Source organism: Hydra viridissima, unplaced genomic scaffold (assembly GCF_058129835.1).
Source record: "Hydra viridissima isolate aposymbiotic clone 2 unplaced genomic scaffold, HvirCarnegie_v1 scaffold_2, whole genome shotgun sequence".
Taxonomy (NCBI): Eukaryota; Metazoa; Cnidaria; class Hydrozoa; order Anthoathecata; family Hydridae; genus Hydra; species Hydra viridissima.
The window spans coordinates 976,896-999,598 of record NW_028324301.1 but is presented as its reverse complement, the minus strand read 5'-3'; the positions used below and the strand labels follow the sequence as shown (position 1 = coordinate 999,598).

The 22,703-nt window shown below is 29.8% G+C and overlaps 2 protein-coding genes across 9 annotated transcripts; one reads left to right on the top strand and one right to left on the bottom strand.

Annotated features, from left to right (window-relative positions):
- Positions 1 to 1,492: 1,492 nt before the first annotated feature.
- On the top strand, positions 1,493 to 6,221 carry LOC145182824 (uncharacterized). 3 transcript variants are annotated; one of them, XM_080058085.2, is made up of 10 exons: positions 1,493 to 1,625; positions 1,748 to 1,827; positions 1,936 to 2,211; positions 2,672 to 3,034; positions 3,496 to 3,714; positions 3,819 to 3,928; positions 4,032 to 4,090; positions 4,916 to 4,981; positions 5,066 to 5,205; positions 5,370 to 6,221. In XM_080058085.2, the coding sequence occupies exons 2-10, from the start codon at positions 1,749 to 1,751 to the stop codon at positions 6,143 to 6,145; spliced, it is 2,088 nt and encodes a 695-aa protein (XP_079914211.2). In that variant the 5' UTR covers positions 1,493 to 1,625; position 1,748; the 3' UTR covers positions 6,146 to 6,221. The 3 variants fall into 3 exon arrangements, with proteins under 3 accessions (XP_079914211.2, XP_079914203.2, XP_079914219.2); XM_080058077.2 differs by having other exon boundaries at positions 2,669 to 3,034; XM_080058093.2 differs by lacking the exon at positions 2,672 to 3,034.
- A 1,469-nt stretch (positions 6,222 to 7,690) lies between these two features.
- On the bottom strand, positions 7,691 to 22,703 carry LOC145202568 (DNA-directed RNA polymerase III subunit RPC1-like). Of its 6 annotated transcripts, none has more exons than XR_016450141.1 (33): positions 22,336 to 22,703; positions 21,671 to 21,806; positions 20,914 to 21,063; positions 20,189 to 20,348; positions 19,433 to 19,641; positions 18,518 to 19,097; positions 18,283 to 18,434; positions 17,132 to 17,303; positions 16,662 to 16,828; positions 16,269 to 16,404; positions 16,014 to 16,126; positions 15,662 to 15,713; positions 15,260 to 15,344; positions 14,413 to 14,500; positions 13,811 to 13,922; positions 13,598 to 13,711; positions 13,304 to 13,461; positions 12,622 to 12,777; positions 12,372 to 12,493; positions 12,147 to 12,194; positions 10,796 to 10,815; positions 10,514 to 10,693; positions 9,970 to 10,121; positions 9,627 to 9,713; positions 9,477 to 9,545; positions 9,266 to 9,382; positions 9,069 to 9,186; positions 8,903 to 8,975; positions 8,708 to 8,823; positions 8,539 to 8,607; positions 8,237 to 8,300; positions 7,989 to 8,058; positions 7,691 to 7,873 (listed from the first exon to the last, which is right to left on the bottom strand). XR_016450141.1 is itself a non-coding variant. In XM_090079868.1 (33 exons), the coding sequence occupies exons 1-33, from the start codon at positions 22,377 to 22,379 to the stop codon at positions 7,795 to 7,797; spliced, it is 4,152 nt and encodes a 1,383-aa protein (XP_089935994.1). In that variant the 5' UTR covers positions 22,380 to 22,703; the 3' UTR covers positions 7,691 to 7,794. The 6 variants fall into 6 exon arrangements, 3 of the variants coding, with proteins under 3 accessions (XP_089935994.1, XP_089935995.1, XP_089935996.1); XM_090079868.1 differs by having other exon boundaries at positions 8,708 to 8,807; XR_016450143.1 differs by lacking the exon at positions 10,796 to 10,815 and having other exon boundaries at positions 10,514 to 10,712.

The window sequence follows — 22,703 nt, the reverse complement described above, 5'->3', positions numbered from 1 at the left end:
AATTCATCAAAAAATGACGCATTTCAATGTTTTATTGTCATCGTAATTCAATTAAACGTTCTAAAATCATGACTTTATGCGATCATAAAAACAAAGGTCAGAGAGAAGTTGTTAAAATATGTGGAGTTACGTGGTCTACCGTTAACAAAACTGATCGAGCAAGAGATGATTGCTTTCTACTGCAAAAGAGGTTCAGCGATCTCAAGAAAACAAGTATGCAGTTAAAATGTGATCTTGCTATACATCAGGTTGCTGTGAGCTCGAGGACGTTTAGACAACGCCTGCTCGACGCTGGAAGGCTAACCAAAAAGCCACTAAACAAGCAGTTGTGAAGAAGAAACGTTTTAGGCTTAACAACACAGACACAAACTTTTCTTTCCAGTTAAAGCCTGATCTGCAGATCAGATGGTATTTTCGATAGCCTTTGTCTTTTTAAGATCTTCTAAGTTATCAATAAAAAGCTTTCCTCTAGTACACAGAGAAAAACATTCCGTTTTTATATTTTTTTTATAAAGTTTACACTCATGGAAATGTTTATCAAGCGTGATAATACAGTGTTGAAATGATCGGGCCGGAAATCTGGAGTTTTTCCAAAACGGCTGAGTTTTGGAAAAATCCCACCACTTACCAGATGAATTGTGTGGCAATAAAAAACTTTCAGGGGATTTAGTAATAAGATTTGACACATTTTGTTACGTTTTATCTAATAAAAAAAAGGCTTTAGTAACATTTGATAATTAGCATATCAAATTCAAAAAACTTAAGATGTTAGTGAGAACTTAAGTTGAGTTTTAATATAACGTTAATGCAATGTTGCGTTTTAATATAACGTTAATGTAATGTTGCGTTTTAATTTAACGTTAATGTTGCGTTGATGTAAAACCAACAATTTGTTATTTATGCGGGAAAAGTTTTAAAACTCAGGATTTTAATATAAGACTACAAGTCTTTAATTGTGGAACTAATTAGTAAATCTAAAATTTTACACGATTAAAAACTAAATCGTGATTTTATCCTGTATTCCACATCCCTGCCATTATGCTGCATGGTTGATGCGATGCTTCTTGTAATTATTCGTATAAATAAAGTAATAAATCACTGTCAGCAATCTGTAGCTTATGAAAACAACTTGACCTAATCTTATCTTGGTTCATTAGTATTTTTAATTAATTTTTGGATTCGGCCATGAATAGATTTTGACTGAAATGTCTTTTTGTTTAATAACCTTTTTTTGAAAGTAGGAGTAATTTTCAATGGCATTACTGCCTCTTTTCCAGTCTTTTGTTGATGACTTGAGTTTCACTCTGAGTTTTGAAATTATAGCTCTCTCAGGCTGCAAGGACATTAAAACAGCCGTCGATTCGTTTAGTCCTGTGGTTATATTGTTTTTGCTCACCTAAGTAAGTTTGCATATAAAAAATTAGACGCACAATGCGCACAATTACAGAAATTTGCGGCGCGTTTAAGTAATGAAAAGGCAGCTTGTTCATTTATTATTCATAAAACGGCGTTCTATGCGCTTCCAAGCAGAAACTAACCGTAAATAATTTAATTAAACATCCGCACTACGAATTTCTAACTGAAATTATAAGCTGTGAAATATCTCTCGGAAGATTTTACCTAAGGTAAGTATTTTCTTATGATTTCAATTTTTAAATAGAAAATTTAAATTCAATATTTTATATATACCTTTTTCTAAGTTTAAAAATATCGCAAAGAAGCATTTTTCAGTTTTTCGGTCGTTTAGAATGAAGATTAATTGTTGTTTTGTCGCCTTGGTTTGCTTAGGGATAGTTTGCACCAAACCATTAGATGATGACAACCAAGGTGTGTCAATTTTGTCAATTATGACAAGTTATAAAAATTAAAAACACATACAAATAGAGAAACCTAAGTTTACCCATACTTCTTTCATCCAATCATTTTTTTTTTTAGCGCAAGAAGGTGATGACAAGAGAGATACAATAAGAAAATTACCGGACGATAATAAAGCCAACAATACTGTTGGTTCAGAAGAAATAGCTGGATCCAATAATGTAGATATAGCTGCAGATGCGGGTGAATCATCTCCAGATCAAAAATCAAGCATTGGTTACAGCGCTACGGAAACGACACTTTTATCTTCGCCGGCTTCTCCTACTGCTGCCCCACCCACGGAAACACCTTCCACAATTGCACCATTAACTACTTTGCCTACAAATGTCCCTAAAGGTAACTTTAATTTTAGTTCTAGTAGAATGGGAACTAGTTTTGAAAAGTAACTAGTTTAATAAGAACGGAAGATTTTTTAGAGAAATATTTTTTACATAAAATTGATAGTTACAATATGCTTCTACAATACATACAATATACTTACATCCTTCAAAATTATTCATACACCTTGGAACTAATGGTTTTCAGAGGATGGTATGTATCTCAAAAGCAGAGTATTTTATCTAAAAAGCACATTTCCAGGTTTATAACCCTTATATCTTTGGAATCCTTATATTTGGAATCATTATCTTTGGAAAATACACTCAGATAAATTCCTTCATTTTTCCGAATAATGTATAAAAGAAAAAATTCAACGCGCGTATCGAAACACTTAAAACACACCGCGTATCGCAACACTTACAACACACAATCTATTGATATGTTGACTATTTTTAAAGACGTTCTTTGTATTAAGTAGGATCAACAGTTGCTGGTACGGTGGCCCATGTAACCGTACCAGCAACTACCACGTTCAGTCAAATCGTTGACCTTGAAAACGAAGATGGAAAAATCACAAATCTTATTTCTTCAAGAGATCATCCCATAACTGCAAAATACGTGAAAAGTGAAGATACCCTGCTTACTACTATTCGTCCAATATCAACCAATCGCGTTACTACAACAAGCCATATATCAACAATATCCACTCGTAAATCAACAACTATTCGTTTAACAACACCGAAGAAAACAACGCATTCTCCCACCAAAGCTCATCAAACTTCTTCGTCAACCAGACAATCAACCTCCACTCACTCAAGTAAAACAATAATCGAAAAGAAAGGTAACATCGGAACTCTGTTCAAGTATTGTTGATCCTATAGTTTTTTGGCGTATTTTTTTTTAGCTCTTTCACTTTGCATTTTCTATCGTCTATTCTAAGATTATATCAGCTAAAAATTCGCGAAAAAAAATATATTTATGTAAGTGAAGAAAAAGTAAAACATTTTTTTTTTATGTTTCTAAAAATTTAAGCTCCAAATAACGTTTCCATCGGATTTTTTAAGCTACAAAAAAAAAAAAAAAAAGAAAAAAATCAAGTGACATTTTCTTTCTCACACAAAAGTTTTTCTCGGAAAGATATTTTTTTTTTGAGCTCGTGGTTTTCATGGTTGCAATTATTTATTTCGACCATCGAGCACTAAAGGGGTAATTAGAGAATTCATGAAAAAGAGGATTTAAAAAGCTGGTGTTAATTACATCATAAAAGCTTAAATTGTTTTTTGTTTTTTTTTAATTGATTAGTGGTGACAACAGCTAAACTTACTATTCCACCAGCCACTACAAAGATGCAAACTACAAAGATGCATACTACAAAGCTGCAAACTACAAAAGCCCAAACGCCTGCTCCGACAACGCGGCCAGTAGTTTCGACAACACATCCTGTAGCAACAACCCCAAAAACTACACCTTCAACGTCGCAAACAGTTGAAAATTCGAAAAACAACACATACACGATGAGTGGTGAGATCTATAGTTTGTTCTATATTTGTTAAAATCTCAATAATCACATTGTCTCTTAACAAAAAGCAATGTATAAATCCTTTAAATTTATTTGTATATACAAGCAACGACTTTTCACGTTGCGGTCCGCCTTCTTGGAGAAAAATATGTGGAAGATTTTGGTTTTGTTACTAGCCCGGTTTACCAAAGTTTGAAGAAACATTTTATGCAAACGGTATGGACTTGATAAATAAAAACGTAATTTTACAACAACAAATTATCCCCCTTATTTCAGTCGTTTTTCCCTTAGAAAATGAAATAACATATTTTAATTTCAGGTTGCGGCAGTTTACTCCAATTATCCTGAATTTAAACAAGTTGTAGTGATCAAATTCTCGTAAGTTGGCATCTTGATAAACTGTATTACGAAAAAAAGTTTTTTTTATTTTTAGCTCTGATAACTATTAAGTTGCATGATGTTTTTTGATGTATAAAGCATATTACTAGGACTTTAATTTCTAATTTTACTTTGCGACCATAAACTTTCATCGTCCTATTTTTTAAATTGAAATACGCGTTGGCTGTGTGTTAAGCACTCAGTTTTAACAGTGAAGATAAAAACTAACATTTGCTTATCATTATCGGCGATATTTACCCATTTCTATTATATACGAAACAGACATCTGTCCTGACATTTTTAGACAAATTTTAGACATGTTTAAAAAAAAAACAATAAAATGTCATAAAAAATTGACAACTTTAAAAATAATGAAAAATTTTATATTTTTTGTTTTATGTTTAAATATCAAGTACATTTTGTGTAAAACTTATAACCCCCTCCTCTTCTCCCTTTAAAAAGACTAGTTAGGCCCCTTATTATATTACGTACTTGAAAACATAATTTAAAACAGATTTATTTAAATCAATAAGTATTCTTTATATTCACACGTATAAGTGTTCATTAAAGTCCCATTCAACATCCTATTTTTAAATCACTGCGACTGTGAGAACCATGTCAGTCTGTAATATTTTGCTTAAGTAACAAAACTAACCTTGAAAATGGCGACCGTCACCATTTTCGTAGGCTTTTTACATTTCTTCAATTTTGAAATAAATGAACTTTGAAATGAAACAATTTTCTTTTGTAACGATCAAGATTCTCTAGAATAAAGAAAAAATTTGGCGAAAAATAAATTTTTTCTAGTTTTCATATTTTTTACAGAAACTCTAAAGGTTCAGCTATAACTGCCGCTCTAACACGTGATTTGAATGACGACAAAAGAGATACGTAAGATCAAAGATTTTTCTTGTTAAAATCATAAAGTAAAAATGTATAAAGTGAAAATGTTTTACGGCGAGATTTTTCTTTTAGTGTTAGTCAACCCGAAGGAGTTATTTGCGACTTTTATCTCCGCTTCTACTCATCTGGGAGACATTTAATACCTCTAACAAAACAAGTTGTTAATGGGAAAATTGGCACTGTTCCTGTTTCCCCACAGTTTGTCCGTGCCTGTAAGTATAGTTGTTTAAAATTATATTGATCTTACCCTGGTGTCCACTCAGTAAAACGTACTTAAGCTGGATTATACAAGTTTGTTTTGGCTGAAAAAAAAGCAATAAAATGTAATTTTACTTTAATGAAACTCGATTTCTTTACATGTATATATACTGTTTAGATTCGGCGGAACCCAAAGGCCGTGTTTGTACTCCCGATTGCAGGATACAATGCTATTCGTACTGCGACTCTGGATGTTGCCACATTAATGTTGTCCAACACCTTGAACCTCCAACTCAATCCCCAGTTGACGCTTTAATTCTACAACAACATGATGAGTTACGAAATCCTCAACAGCTTCTTTGCCAAGGACAATCTTGCGACACTCAACTTTTGCAGCAACCCTGTCAGGGCCAGTTGTGCGTAAACTCTTTACCTCAACCGTGTCAAGGTCCAACCTGCACCTCTCCAATAGCATCTCAACAGCCTTGTCAAGGTCAATCGTGCGCCCCTGTAATGCCAATGCAGCAACCTTGTCAAGGTCAAAGTTGCATGCCATTGATGAGTATGCCCCAACCATGCCTAGGTCAAACATGTCAACCATCTCCAATTCAGCAGCAGCCTTGTCAAGGTCAATTTTGTGGTCAATCAATGCCAATGCAACAACCTTGTCAAGGGCAAAGCTGTGGACAGGTATTGCAAAACCCATGCATTGGAGCACAATGCTCTAATCCTGTGCCCCCTTGCCAAGGCTCAACTTGCAGTCAATCTCCCCAATTTCAAATGCCACCTCAATTCGTAAATCAATTTTTTGGATTACCTCAAATGAATCCTTCTTCGTGTCCGCCGTTATGTTCTCAAACATGTGGGCCTATGTGCCCTACTCAGTGCTGCAGTAATAGACAGCAGCAAATGCCCATATTTCCTCAGCTGAGATGTGGTCCCCAAGGGTGCTAAATTTCTCTTTAATTATACACAAAACTTACATTGTATATAAAAATCATTCTGTATACATAATATATCTAAAAACAAATTTAATAAGCTCGTTAAATATTTTACTCAAAATAAACATGATAAGCTTATGTACAACCATCGCACTTCCTTAAACAGATAATCGCTAAGCGATAAGTTGTTGAATATTCATGCTCGCATGGAGCTTCTAATTACCAGAGAATTGACAAACAGGGCCTGAGAAGAGTTTTTTTAAAATTTAAAAAGCAACACTTTTCTTTGCTAAGCAACAAGTTACTTATTGGGAAAATATTAAATATTTGCAAACATTTCCTATAAATAATTTGAGAAGTTCTTAAATTTTATCCTTAATCTGTAGATCAAAACGGATATGGCATATTGATATATGCATTATTCAAGATTGTATTGACATTAAAAAGGTAGTCGCTAATATTGTGGCAAGTTTTTTTCATGACAATTTATTTTACATAGCTATTTAAATTAAGTTTTTCTTTCTTTTTTTAAAAGCAAACATTTTAATTTGATTTGATTACTATACACAACTTTGAGAGAAAAATTTCATAGAGGAGTTGACTGAGTTTTTAACGTTACGATAGAGACTTCTTTCAAAGATTGATATCTCTACTATAGAGAGGGATGCCTGCAACATGTAATTCATCATCACGCTTGCGAAAGAAATAAACTGATTCTCGTCGCAAACAAACCTTTCCACTGTAAAAGGAATTGTAAAAATGATAAACGTAAAGCAATGCAATACTCCAAAAAAATTTAGGTTTTCAAGAGGCTGCACCTCACTTTGAATACTGCAATCTTCTGATTGTTCAAGTTGTTTGCGAATCGATTTTACAGTTGTTCTTAAAATAAATGCGTAAGTAAAAACGATTAAAACGCAGCTGAAGATAAATACAACACACATTATCTTTATCAACACAAACGGCAGAGTAACGAAATAGCAAAGAAACGAGCAAAGGATGGTAGAAATCCAAATGACAAGGACATAAAATAAGCTCTCGTCTTTAGATGGGTGTACGCCATATGCTTTTTCAAAATCATTGATCATAATGACAAAAATATGCAGCATGTTGTTAAAGATTGATATCGAAAGTAAATATGTCTCTAAAACTGTCAGATAAACGGTGCGAAAGTCTTTCTCCACAAAGAAAGTGAACGTTCCAGATGTAAGAAAGCAGATACCAGGGAGTAAATGCGATAAACAATGGCTGGTATTAAATATTCCACCACTTCTTGCATTCACTTTAAATATCAACCATGTATTTATGTGCTTGTACAACCAAACGATGGTGATAATAATATCTAAAGTACTGAGAACCAGTTGCAAGACGATCCACTCAGGTGTCATTTTCACAATTATCGGTGATGAATGGTTTTTTCACTTTTATGAGCATTCACTTAAAATTATAGAGAAAATGCAGAGCAAAACTTTTGTCTGCGTATGAAACTATTTTTGCATTAAAAAAAAAAAAAACGCGCAAAGGATTCACAGCAGATGGCTCACAAAATAACAAAACGTTTCAAACGAGAACAGTATTCTAAACGTGTTTTTATATTTCAAAGAAAAATATGTCGCTAAAAAGTTCTATTCTATTTTCTCAACATCGTCAATACTACAGTTGTCAACGCGTCTCAGCGAGATGAAACTCTGGAACGTCAAATATAAGCGGCCTAGGAGTAGCGAGCACATCGTGTTGATGCGTGAACAAACAAATGTTAATGGAAAATATTGCGAATAAAACTATAAATTCATAAACTTTCTTTCTATTGGTTTAATATATGCCTACTCATTAAATATTTAACATTGAAAAGATATTGTTGAATCAACTTAAACATGCCAGTGCCCAGGTTCATCGGTATTCCCATTATTATACATTCGCTTACACCTAAGTAAATTTTATCAATCTTAAAAAAATGCAAAAAAAAAATTTTTCCATAAATACTTAAGCCCTTAAATATCTAGCTCAATGGTTCGAATTCCGGTTATAAAGTAAAATAAACATATTGAACCCATTTTTTATGTTAACAATTATAAACTTTAGTATTACTTAACATGTCACTTACCGTTAATGGCATCTTTCTTTCCATAATACGAAGCATCAAATAAATGATCCGCTGTTCTTTCAAACTATGACAAAAAGCGTCAAAAAGCTTTTGGAAAAAGATTACACAGGAATTTTTTAAGTTTGCAATTTAAAATACGTGATTTGATTTTTTCTAAACCAAAAACTATTTTCCATTAAATAATCAATTATATATATATATATATATATATATATATATATATATATATATATATATATATATATATATATATATATATATATATATATATATATATATATATATATATATAAAGTTCTTACCGAGGCTAGCATCAGCACACTTTCTTTCATTTTCGCAAGTCCAAATCGTGTTATACCGAGAACTTCACCCTAAAAAAACAGAAATTAAAAACAATCCCTAAAAATAAGAGAAAAGAAAAAAAAACTGAAACATTCCAGAAAAAAAAAGTTGAACAATAAAATTAAAAACCCTAAACGTCATAAGATCTGCGAGTAACATGACGTGTCGGCTATCGATACTCATCCCGTGACTTTTCATTGTATATGTAATCTCGTCCATAATGGTGACTCTATTGAAAGATTCAACTGATACAATAAATAAACTAATAAATAAATAAAAACAAAAACAATTTAAAAAAACACAAATAAAATGCAACTAAAAAACCTGGCAGCTTCAATGCCCAATGTTTTTTCAACTTCGATTGTATTATTTGAAGTACACTCAGTGGCTTTTACACCTGGAAAATATAGTTGTGGTAACTTGACAATATTACTTAAGAATTAGATATCAGCATATTCATGGATATCATACTATTTAAGAGTTAATTTACCTCTAGTAGCCATTACAGATCTCAAATCATCACCTTCAACCAATAGCTTATAGCTACTTTTTGTATTTTTCTTCTCTTCGTCGAGGTGGATTATTGCACGAGTGACGGTAGGATAACCCTGTTAGAAACAATAATGCATCTGATTTTTGCACAAAAAAAACACACAAAAAAAAGTCATAAAAATCAAAAGAAAATACTTTAACAAGAACATGCTGAAGTTGACATTTAAGATTTTGCATAATGTAATACATTGAACTCTTGGCGGTTTCTTGGGGATGTACCGTTAAAACACTTTTACCGTGGATAGAAACGTGCTGAAAATAATTTCAATATAAAATTAAATCAACTTTACAGTATTAAAAGACGTTTAGAAAGATTTTTACACCATCTTTTTAATCTATAACTTACTTGTGGCTTTAACTTGAGTTTAGGTGCAATGCATAGCGCATACTTAATTGAATTAGCGTCAATTTCTAACTACAACAGGAATAAAAATATTAAGAAATTCATTTCGTATTTAATTCAAAAAATTTCTATTTTGTGAATTAAAATCCCAACCTTTAACAAGTTAATTCTGTGAGAATCTATCTTAATCAGAAGGTAGCATGCATCTGGAGTAAAAACCTCTTCTATATACTCACAAATCTACAAGATGATACATAAACACTTCATATGATACTGGACAAAAAATACATGATGTTGAATATAATTATTGTTGTAATGCTAAAGTGTTAATAAAGAAACTGTGTTTAAAAATGTTTGAAGAAGCAAACCAAAAAATGTTTGAAGAAGCTAACTAAAAAATGTTTGAAAAACCAGGCCAAAATGTTTGACAAACCCAAAGAAAACTCTTTTTATAGTATAAAGAATAGCATAAAAAAGTTGCAACATTATGAATGACCTCTCCTAATGTTGTTTTTTCCACACGGCCTTTCACTCTGCGAGCATACTCAATATCGTTATCAATCTCGAGGGGAGCTGATATGATTGGCGTACTTATTTTTTTTGAAGCATTTATTATTTCTTTGATACGCGGAACCCCAAGTGTAATATCTCATAAAGAGTTAAGGAAGATAATTTCGATTTCTAATAAAATATTATTTAACTAACTTATGATAAAAAATTTTTAACTGACATTTTTGTTGCGCTTTGATATGATCTTTTGTTGTGCTTTGATATGATCACTCATCTTTAGAGAATATCTAATATACTATGATATCTAATATATATATCTAATATATAATATCTAATATATATAGAGAATATCTAATATACTACTTTGTTTCAATTTCAATTTCTGCAATATTTTTTGAAATTTTTTATAGTATAAACCTGAAGTGAAAAAATTAAGCATATTATGATAGCTATGATTAAAATTGTAATTATTCTGCAATCAAAATTTTGCTTATTATACAATTCTGCAATTAAAAATAGGAAAAAGATACTCATGGTAGCTACTCCAGCAAAATGAAAAGTTTTCAAAGTCATCTGTGTACCTGGTTCACCAATACTCTGAGCACACAAAGCACCTACAGCAGTACCTGGTTCACACTTAGCATGCAAATACCGCCTTGCACATTCATTAATTGTGCTTATAACATGTGTTGCTGCTACATGGGATGTTCCTGAACATGTAGATTTATGCTATTAGTACATCCAAACACAAAGATAAATATACACTCCATAGGCTCATATACACTACATATAAATATTCAACATAAGCATACCTTTGACATTTGATAGCAACCTAAACAAGCCAAAAAAACAGAATTAAGAGAATTATGAGAAATATATAAAATATAAAAATGTTTGGAATATAAAAAAGTAGATTTAATAAAAATTAACCTTAAAAACGCCTTCCCTCCTAATATTGGTTGAACACAATGAAATTCAGCCACCCTTTAATTGTTAACTACTCAAAAATTTAACAGGTTTTTCTAATTTTTTTGCAGAAGGAAGCTAACTAAATTATTTATTAATTTCAATCATTTTTTACATTTTTAATTGGACGCTTACATAGAAACCAAATACTTTTGTAAGTACTTGATGTCATTTCCTGGATCTTGCTTTGAGTTACTTTTTGAAGTTGCTGCCCACTTTATCTTTTTGCTAACCACTTCTGCTTTTAATAGGATTTCTTTTATAATTGACCAATAACTTTCAATAACTTGCTGCTCAGGACAATTTGGAGGATGTTCTTCCTTAGGTACCAATTTGACACCATTTTGTTCATACCATTGTAGAGACTTAGGCCAAAAATTTGTAAGCATATCATTTTTAATGAATGACAAAAGGCGTTTCTTTAAGCATTCTTCTATATACAAATTCGAGCTCAAAGTCTTACAAGGAATGTACGATGTACTTTTCAAACCAGTGGAGCAGATTGCTTGCCATACAAGGAACTTGGAAGTAAATTTTTCAGTTTGAAGATACATGAACTTGTTGGCAACATATCTACTTTTTGACTGATAAAAAAAATTGCTGGGCTGGCAATTGTGAAAAGGTCTTTTCTTGCAATAGGTTTCATAATCTTTAATTATGCACAAGCTTTCTAGGCTTAAAAGTTTATACAGCCTGTTTGAACAATGAATTGCTTTAATTTCTCCATCAATGTATTGCTTTGGTGTTATATTCTTCAGATTTATGTACTTTTCCTATCAGAGCTTGGCTGCATTTAAATTTTCTAGCAAATAAATCTCTACGATTGACATAAATTTGCCTTTATGGAGAGAATGATTTTATTTTTATGTTTAAATCCTTTCTTTTTTCCACTTCCTACTACAACAAAGGATTTTGAAGAAAATATTCTCTCAATAAAAAACTTTTTCTCAATTTAACATTTATTTACTCATTCTAACCCAACAACAATGATAAGCAACACTTAACACCAATAGAATCTTATTCAAAAAATATTATACAATATTTATACAAAAAAATTAGAAAAATGTGTTAAGTAGTGTTTAAATAAATAGTGATTAAAGGTTGCTGAATTTCATCATGTTCAACTAATAAAATGATAAAACAACAATAAAATAAAAATCCAGGTATGTAACTTACAACAAAACAAACTTAACTTACAGAGTTTCTGAAATTTTTAAGTTCTTCACAAGTCTTTTAAAGAACTCCCTTAGAACAAGTAAAATATTTTAAAAAAAAGGGCTTTAAACTGAAACTTGATAATATTTTGCATAAAAAATTTAAATAATTTGAAAACATAAAAAACATTTAGAGAATTTAAACACATGTTTACGGAAAAGAGGTTGACTGTTGCTGGTGGTAACCAACAAGAAATATAAATTTTACCTTAAGTCATTTATTAACAATTCACCACATTTTTTCACACATTCTGACTCATAAGTTTTTTCAGATAGTTGAATTATTTCTGCTGAGCTTAATGACTTTTCATTGTTACAAGGAGATGCACACTAAAACATGATAAAGTAGAACTGACATTATTTTGACCTATTAAAGATTATCATTTATTCAATCTCAAATACTTAACTCAATATTTAAAAACAGCAAAAAGGATACAAAAAGAAAAATATTGCTTTACTCTTAAATAATGGAACAATCGCTCAATATCTAATGGTTTTTCTTTTCCTTCCATGCAAGCAGGATCAAGACCATCTTCCCCATAAGTAAACTGCACAACATCATTCATGGATGAACGAACAGTATAATCATACTGTAATGATAAATCCTCCAGTGACTAAACCAAAAACAAAGCAACACTTCAATTTGTTTCTATCATGAAAAATTGTTTTGGTAAAACTTTGTAATAAACTATCATTTCATATTATAGATCAATAATATATGAATAATAAATTTCTATATAACATAAATAAACAAAATGTTTCAACGGCAAAGAAGCTTTTTTATTTCCATTACAGAGAAAGATGAGTTTAAAACTTCTCATTGATAAATCAATGAGTTATCCAGCCATTTCTATTGTAGTCAATGTTATATTGTTATTCATAATCATTATTTAATTTACTTGGAGAAGTGGCCACATGTGCTCTTGGCCAATATAGTACTGGTTATATTGCAAACTCAACTTGGAAACAAAATTTGTAAATACATCGAATGTTTCTTAAAAACAAACAAATAATGAGATGGCTTAAAATTTATGCAATAATGTGAAATCATATTTGTTAGATAAACAACTTTGTTATTATTTTTCTAACAGAGTTGATTATCAAAAAAAGAGAAAACTTTTCTGGGGAAAAAAAAAATACCTTAACAAGCCTACGTTGCATGTAGCCTGTTTCAGCAGTTTTAACAGCAGTATCCACTAAGCCTTCACGGCCAGCCATGGTGTGGAAAAAAAATTCTGTTGGAGTCATACCAGAGAAGAAGCTATTACCAACAAAACCTTTTGCAGCAGGTATCTTTGCTAAAAATTAAAAAGTGAAACTAACATCATTTTACCTTTGTCATCACAATCATAATGTCATCATGATTACATTAAAATAACTTCTATTAGCAATTTGAAAGTTAAAGATAAAAGTCTAAAAACTGTGTTTTTTTACAGTGCTTTTTAAAGTGAGGTAACGATCTTCCTTCAAACCCATCAGGTGTTCGATGTCCAGAGATAGCTTGTTGGCCGACACAAGCAATCATTTGAGAGATGTTGATAAAAGAACCTTAAAATGTTTAAAAAAAACCACTCAACAAAATAAAATAAAAAGAAAAAAAGAAAAAGGAATAATAGAAATAATTAGCATGACAAAGCAACAATTTACCTTTGGACCCACATAAAGCCATGATAAGAGGACTATTACTCCTGTGAAGTTCTTGCAGACAAGCTTTACCACAATGCTCTCTGATCACTGATAACTCTCTCAGAATAATAGCCTAAATATGAAATTATAACAAAGATTGTGCAATAAGAAACTTTAAAAGTGAAAAATTAAGAATCACAATTATAACTTGGAGGGGAATTTAGAAATTTTTCTACTTTCATTCATTTTATGATAAATAAAAGACTTCATTTATGATTTTTAAAAAAAGAATCAAATTCTTTTTAAAAATCATAAATGTAATGTGTTAACAAGTTTTACTATCTATGAGATAATCAAAGATATAATAGATAAAAAAAGCTGAGTGATCAAGAATAAGAGCAGCAATTTTTAAAGAAGATGAGGAATTTCTAATTTTTTGAACACACTGATGAGTGTCTTTGAGATGAACAAGCTACAGTGGCTTTTTTTATTGAAAGGATGAGTAAAACTAACGCATGAGAGGGATGATGAAAGTAGATTTAAAAAAAAATTGATGAAATGATAATTAAGGTTTGTAATAATAAAAACAACTACTTTTAGAACTTTTTATGCAATATTTTAACCTCCAGTGTCTCTTCAGGTGAGCAACCAGGTTGAGTCTGTAACATGCCATTCTGATATTCTTCAATGAACTTGTCACATTTATTGTATCTATAGTAAAAAAATATTTCAAATCATTCAGTCTGTCTAAATTAATTAATTTATCTAAGTAAGTGATATTCAACCTCTTTTAGTTGCAGTTCACAAACATATTTTTGCTGGATCATAATGAACAATTCTTTGGTAATGAAACATTTTTATACCAAAGAGGTATGCCTAATGTATTAATATTTCTCAATATATTATTTTTATAAAAAGAAAACACCAGGAATTTTTATGGAATCAGAAATTTTTAACTTTCTGCAGAGTTCCAAAAGGCATAATTTGTTATTATTATTTTTTTACCAAATTTTGCAACAAAGTTAATATATTTCATATTAACTTACAAAACTATCCTGTTTGCATGATGATGTCATCATGCAGATGGCCAGAAGAATTTATTATTAGGTACTCAATTATGAAAGGAGTATTTTTCTTAAGCACTGGACTTACTTTGCTATATAACTACTACTGTGGGCTTTGTTGGCCAAGAGTTATTCTTTGGATTATGTCAGTAATTACCAAAAGGGCATTGTTCCCTATAGGATTAATTTTTCAAAATTTCTAAGTTCTCTTTCTTCAAACCTTCATTTTGAGAATATTTTAAAACAACTGATAAAAAAAACAACCATATTTTACAATAAATTAAACTTGCCACAGACTTTTTTCCATCTACTTAAAGCTTAGCAACACATAAGCAGGTCACAGGTTGAATATTGCTGATGTAAGTTTATATTAGACTTCTAACATAAATTACAAATATCTTTTTACCCAGCCTTTAACAAGGTTTCTTTTGCAGTAATCAATCCTTGTCCTGGTGTAACATCACCAATACCAATAGAGAAACCAAAATTGGCTAATCAACCATAAAACACATTTGAAAACAAAAAGCATAAAAATTAGAATGGAAAAATAATGCAAAACATAAAATTAAAATTAAATAAAAGAACATTAATACAAAAATACAAAACATAGATAAAACAAATGCTTATCCTCGAATAAAATAATAAAAATGTATTTATAAAACTAACAACTTAAATTTTGAAATACTTCTTAAAACATTTTTTAAAGGATTATGTTGTATTGTTTTATTTTCATCACTATTTTTACTTTTTTACTTGACTTAAAATAAACTTTAGATTAGTTATAAAAATCCAAAAATTCTTAACATACTTAAAAACCATGGTGTAATTCTTGCAAGCCTCCACATAGAATCAGCAGCAGCCTGATAAAATTTAAAATACAAAAACTAAAAATATTATCCAGAGAATAACATCACAAATAAGATTTATCATCATTTTCTGTTATTTCTTAAAAGATACTTGATTACTTACAGCAAGATTACTAGCATTCAACCAACTAACTATTGCAGGAACATTTTATCAATCATATATTTGCTTATTCAGATATGTCATACATGTAAGAGTTAAATATGTTAAAGAAGCCAATCTTCAACTTTTTTGGTTACTTAAAAAAATATTGTTTAAAGTAAACTTTTAAAAAATTATTTTAAAAATCATTTTACTTGTTCACCAAAGTCTCGCAACAAGACATAAAAAATGGTATCTTTTGAGCCTGATCCAATGATATTTTTATCTAATGTACCTGCTAGCAAATCACTGTTATGTATCACTACATCTAAACATAAATAGATATATAGCTAGGATAACATTTTATGTTACTGAAAATATAAATCAATGATTGTTTGTTCTGGATTAAACAAATGTAAATTTAAAAAAAGTATTAAGTTTTATTATCAGCAACAAAGAAAAACTCTTACAAGAATCATTAATACACAATTCTTCATCTTTAGAATAGTTCTTTCCTTTAGTTCTTAAGTTAACAAGTGTTGAAGAAGACTTGTTTGGCCGAAGCATAACACTTATTACTTGCTTTCCAGTCCATAATGCTACAGGCTAAAGAAAGCAAAGAGAATCTTTTAAACGTGTATTATATAAAACATCTCAAGTGGTGAATCACAATACAAAAATTCTGTAATATCAGTACCATATATTACCAGTGTATAAGAAGAACTCAATGTATACACCATTATTTAGTTTCTAATTATACTTTTTAATTAAAAACAACATAATAAAATTAATCAAAGATTAATACTACTACATTATTTTTAACTAAAAAGTATTATTATTTATTACATTATTCAGATTAATACCTTCAGAATGGCAGGACGAGGAATATCGATTTTCATATTGACATCTTTACCCGCAAGTATCATGGAAGTTAGCTGACAAAATTGAAATCTGTTGAAAAAAATATCTTTTTGAGATACAAGATAGCCACCAGTTATAAAATCTTGAGTCGCAGCAATCAGTGGTTCCCCTGAACAAAACAGTATTTAGATTAAATTTTATTAGAATTCTGCAAAAATATGACTTTTTTAACTTATAAACAGATTATTAATGAACTAGATCTGTCTGGTTTCATAATCCTTGATTAATAACAAAATATAATTCTTGATTAACATTCAATTGTTTTCAACAAGTATAAACAAAAAGGACTGTTAGTAGTTCTACAACTTTACTTCTTAACATTAGTTACCATGTCCTCAATACCTTAACTTCATTTCAAACAAATTATTATTTTTTTAACCATTTTTTGAAAGTTAAACTTTGTACCACCAACCATTTCTTGGAGTTATTAGATTTGATTTTGTTCCCATCAATGTAAGTGCTTCTGCTTTTGCTTCTTCTGTTTGTGGAAGATGCAAGTTCATTTCATCTCCATCAAAATCAGCATTGTATGGTGTGCATACACACTCATTGAATCTAAATGTACGATGAGGACGCACAGTTGCCTAAGGTTTATTAGAGAAAAAAATGCATTATTTGATAGTGTATGGAAAGTCCATTTAAAAGCAAAAGGACCTATTTAAAATCTTCCATAGCATATTGAATTGCAAATAAATAAAATTAAGTCCCAAGTGAAACAGTCTGGTGCTCTATTACTTTTTTGAAGAGAAGTTCAGAAAAAATTTTATTGTGTGTGAAAAAAATTATTCTTGCAAAAAATGCAAGGAAAGTTCATAACCTCATAACCAGCGATGATCATAAAACTCAGACTTCCTGTACAATTTGCAATGCCACTTTAATGCAAAAAACGCATTAGATTACAGTAATAATTTATGCTATGGAAGATAACTAATTGTGAGCAAAAAGGGTTCTATTAAAAGTAAAGGAGTCTGTTTATAACCACAGAGATCCATACAACCAAAATTCAGAAATGGCTTTAAATTGGAGAAGAAAAGGAGATAATTTGCTGTTTTTGTGGATTCCAAATGTTATTTAAACACCCTTTTGAAGATCAAGAAAAAAGATGATAAATTACAAGGAAAATCCAAATACCAAAATGGTATGTATAAATCTACTTATTTCCCAAGGGTAGAAAATGTTAGTACCGAAAATCTATGTAGCAATTTACAGGGGAGGAAAACATAAGAACCTTAATTTGTTGTATATGCTAATGAGATTGTGAAAAATATTTAACTTTTCCATACTTTTGTGATTCACCCATGAGGACTCAAATTTGATTTTTCCATTTTTTGCAGTACTAATGATTTCAAACTTGCATTTTGAGTGGTGTTGATTATTTTACCAAAAAATTTACAAATAATTTAAAAATGGTTACTGGATACTTTTAATATAGATTGTTATTAAGAAATATTTGCAACATTTATGTTATGTTTTTATTAAAAGATAATCAGTAAATAAATTGGGCTAATCCTACCCCAAAACCCCCTTTTTAAAAGAAAGAAAAAAGTTTAAGGTTAATCATACATAGTGAGCCATAATGCTGAGCCTGTGTAAAGATGGCTGACGATTAAAAAGTACAACATCATTATCCATTAAATGACGTTCAACAATATCTCCAAACCGCAGCTCATTTGCAATCAATGCACGGTTACCATATTTCAAGTATCTTTTAATGCCTTAAAAATAAAAAAAAAAAGAGAAATGAAAAATTAAAAAATGAAGCTACTTTTTGTAGAAAAAACCTACAAAAAAAAACTACCTGTGTTTTTACTAATAACAAAATTGGCTCCAGGATGAATATCAGATCCATTTTTCACAAGCTCTTTCATTAGTTTTATGTTGAATTTATTTACCGGTTCAGGAAAAGTCAATATTTTAGCCACATGAATGGGTACTGCAACTTGATCAATTCTCAAGTTAGGATCTGGTGAAATTACAGTTCTACCAGAAAAATCAACACGTTTTCCTGATAAGTTTCCACGAAAACGTCCTTGTTTACCATTTAGTCTTTGAACAAAGCCTCGAGTTGCTTTTTTTGGTTGCATATTCATCGGGATACCAGACATCTCTCCATTAATATAAAGAGCACATTGCAATTGCAAAAAGTCCCAATCTTCCATTATTATTTGCACTTTGGCACCTGTAGATCTATGTTTACGAATAACATCATTTAAAAAAATCATTTCTGTTAGCTTCATAGTAAGATCATCTTCATTACTACCAGCTTGAAGTTCAGAGATAACAGATGGTCGTATACATGCTGGCGGTACAGGAATTCTAGTAATAATTAGATCTTCAGGTCGACCATTAGCAGGAACCATTCCAAGTAAACAGCAATCCTAAACCATAACAGTTTAAATAAACTTGAAATGAAGATAAAAATTCCAAGATTTGCTCTTCAAAGTTCTTAAACCTACAAATCTTATTTTTATTATTCAAGAAAATTTACATTAGCTTATGCTAATATGATAAAATTCATGTTAAATAATAAAGTTTTTTTTATTGCTAAACCACCTAAATTTCAAAAAACATAAATATTAGTATGTAACATATAAAGTTACATTAATTAAATATTTTTAAAAACTAATAACATGCTCCCAATCCCTTAACTTAATTAACCTCTCAAAAATTGGGGAACCTTAAATTGTGGAATAACTTAATAAAAATAACTTGCCTCATCAGAAATATTTTGGAATATTTGAAACACTTGGAGTGGATTTAGTACAAGATTTGTTTTAGAAGTGATTCCGCCAAGCTCTTTGTTGTATAATATTGCCTCATTGAAAGAATTTTTAAAATCTGTAATAACATCATCATCAACCTTTCGAATACTTTTGTATTTTTCGTGTAGGATCTTCATCATTCCAAGCTTTTTAACATTACCTAAAGATTTAAAACGAAAAACTTCTTTAAAAATTTGTCAGCTAAAATGTCATTTTTTGAAATTAAGTTTAATTTTGCTTCTTGATAACATATCCTTAACATTATAATTAAACACAGAATCGATGCCTGTGTTCATTCATTCTTTAAAAAATTAAAAAATATTATTATCTGAATTATAAATTTACAAATGATGTATTTAGTTGATAAATATCTAGATTTGAACGTACAGTTCCATAAAAAGTACACATGAAGTTCAATGATCTAATGTAGTTTTATATTTTAATTAATAATTAGAGTTGCTTTATAGAACCATAATTAATTTCTTAAGAGAAAATCCATCAACAGAAGTCCTTTTTGTTTTAATTTTATTGTCATTAAGAATAAGTTAAAATAGCAGTTGATTAATCAATTATATTGTTGATTTAAAAAAATCAAACAACAAATGTTATTTTTTATTTGGTTATTTGAAAGACTATCAATCTGTGTGCCTAAAATGATTCTAGACTGAATATGAGATTAATGAAATGAAGACATTTTTAAAACTTACCATTCCTGTCATTACAATAGAAACAAGTTGACACTTTCTTGCATTTCATAATAATCTTTTTATGGAGAGTTTTTCTTTGAAGGCTTGTAAGCCCCGGACGTCTCAGAGCTTTAATGTATAATAACCTGTCTTCTTCAGAGAGTAAAACACGACTGCAATTCTAGATATAAACAGACTACATCTTTGAAAAGCAGCAGTGAAACTTTATAACTTATTTGAACTTAGAAACAACTACAGAAAGCTTGTAAAACTTTATAAAAGATGCTACTACAATTTAAACAATATGAAAGTTAGAATGCAGATGTGTTCCCAATAGTTTTGATTATGCAGACTCCCAGCCAAAGGCTAAACATTTAGTTTAAAGAACTAACTTACAAAATAATTCTTAGTTACATAATCTTTTTGTTTCATACTTTAAATATTTCTTTACTTTATGAAATAAAAATATATATATACTTTACAAAGATGGTTTTAAAATTAAAAATCAATTTATAGAATCTAATTCTTTTTTACCCTTTTTCTGCAAAATTTTAAAAGGAACTAAAACATTATTTCAAAACTTTGATTAAATGCCAATGCCATTCTTTTTGTGAAAAAAATGTATTTCTCAGGTGTTGTGTATTCATACCAACTTAATATAATTTTGTTTGTAAAAAAAAGACTTTGTTATCATCCTAAGATTAATCAAAGTCAAAATATAGCATCTTCCACTTTAAAATTATTACTTTACAAATCTGTTGAAGGATAACAATTGTGGAGCGAAAATAACCAATATGGAAGACAGGGAGTTCCAAATCAATATAACCATAATGACCAACACAATCAACAAGAGTTTTTCCACAAGTATCGCAAGTTTTATCTTTACCACTGATACCCTAAAAGTAAATTTTTACATCTTGTTTTACAAATTTTAAATTTTCACAACCTGCACTATTTTTAAAATAATAATAAAAATATTTTTGCAAATTAAAAGTAAAAATGAGATTACTTTTTCAACTATTATAATTAAAATGCTTTGTTTAGAACCACCTTGGATTGAAAAAAAGAATATAAATTGCATCTTGAATACCTTAAAACAGTCAAATACTACAAAGTAATTTAACTGCTACAAATGTCAGAGAGTTGAGTTATCAGGCTTTAACTTTCACATAGCTTAGAGAAATTAAATAATTTAGTAATTTAACCCTGGTACAGCATAAATGTATTTTCAAAAGACTGTAAATAAATGTTAGACAACTTAACTTTTAAGCATTATAACTCAGGAAAGTAACATCTTCTTTTTCTCTAAATTCCATGCCCTGTCCCTTTTTATTATAACAATGACCAAAACTTTTGATGAAGCTTATAATTTTATAAAATATATATTCAAAATATAAATTTAAAATTTGCAAATGAGTGGGAATTATTTCAGTGTCTTAATGAAACAATTGGTAAAAAAAAAAAAAGATGTTTTAAAAGAGATGTAGAAAAAACAAGACTTACAAGTTTCTTATCAAGGACACCAAAAGGAACTGGTGTTCTTGCAGCATCTTGAGAATAAAGTGTTTTCGTAACGCATTGCACAGTTGATAACTGTTGAATTTGATTAGCAGAGAACAAACCAAAACTGATGCTACCTCTAAAAAAAAGTATTTATGTTTATAACAGAAGCTTTATAAATATTTATTAATTCAATAATAAAAAAAACCATGTTGGCTGTTTTAAAATATCCAAATGCAATGAATGCACCAAAAGAGCCAGTGCTTAGAAGATCTTTTTAAAGAATGCTAAAAAGTTGAATACCTCAAAAATCTTTTTAGCTCACTTTTTACAAAAATATGTCAAGTTGGTGTAAATATACAACATCTGAGCAATATGTTTTTTCACAAATAGAATAAAAAATATTTTAATTAAAATAATGCTTTAATTTTTTCTAAAATTTGCAGAAAAATGTCAAAAAAGAAAATTAAAATCTATAAATTGATGTACAACCTTTAAATTTAATGCTCTCAAGGAGCTTTTAAAATATATATTATGTAAAGATGGTTAAAATTAGATTAGGTAACCAGCAAACATTTTGTAAATTAGTTTTTTAATTATACTTTAACCTCCATAATTTCTTTGACTATTTTAGCAACTTTTTGTGTGATCAAAATAGACATACATACATTGTTTTACCAACAGCTGCCTCTCTATACTGTTCTTTTACCATGACGCAATATGTAGCATCTTCACACCATGTACAAGTACAAAACTAAATCTATTTATATAAGTTCAAAAGATGTCTGTTGTTTATGTTTACAGGTTTTTTATCTTTGTCAATGTGATTAAATTTTGATATTTGAGATCGCCGAATACAACTTGATGGATAAAATTCCTAGAATTTGGGTCAGAAAAGGTTAACTTTTTCTGAAGAAGAAAATTAAAGAGCATGTGAACCAAGAAATATTTAACACGATGTTACTATAAAGAGTAACAACCTCGAGAAAACCACGGAGGTTTGAAACGGTGACCTCGAGAACACTCGGAAGACTAT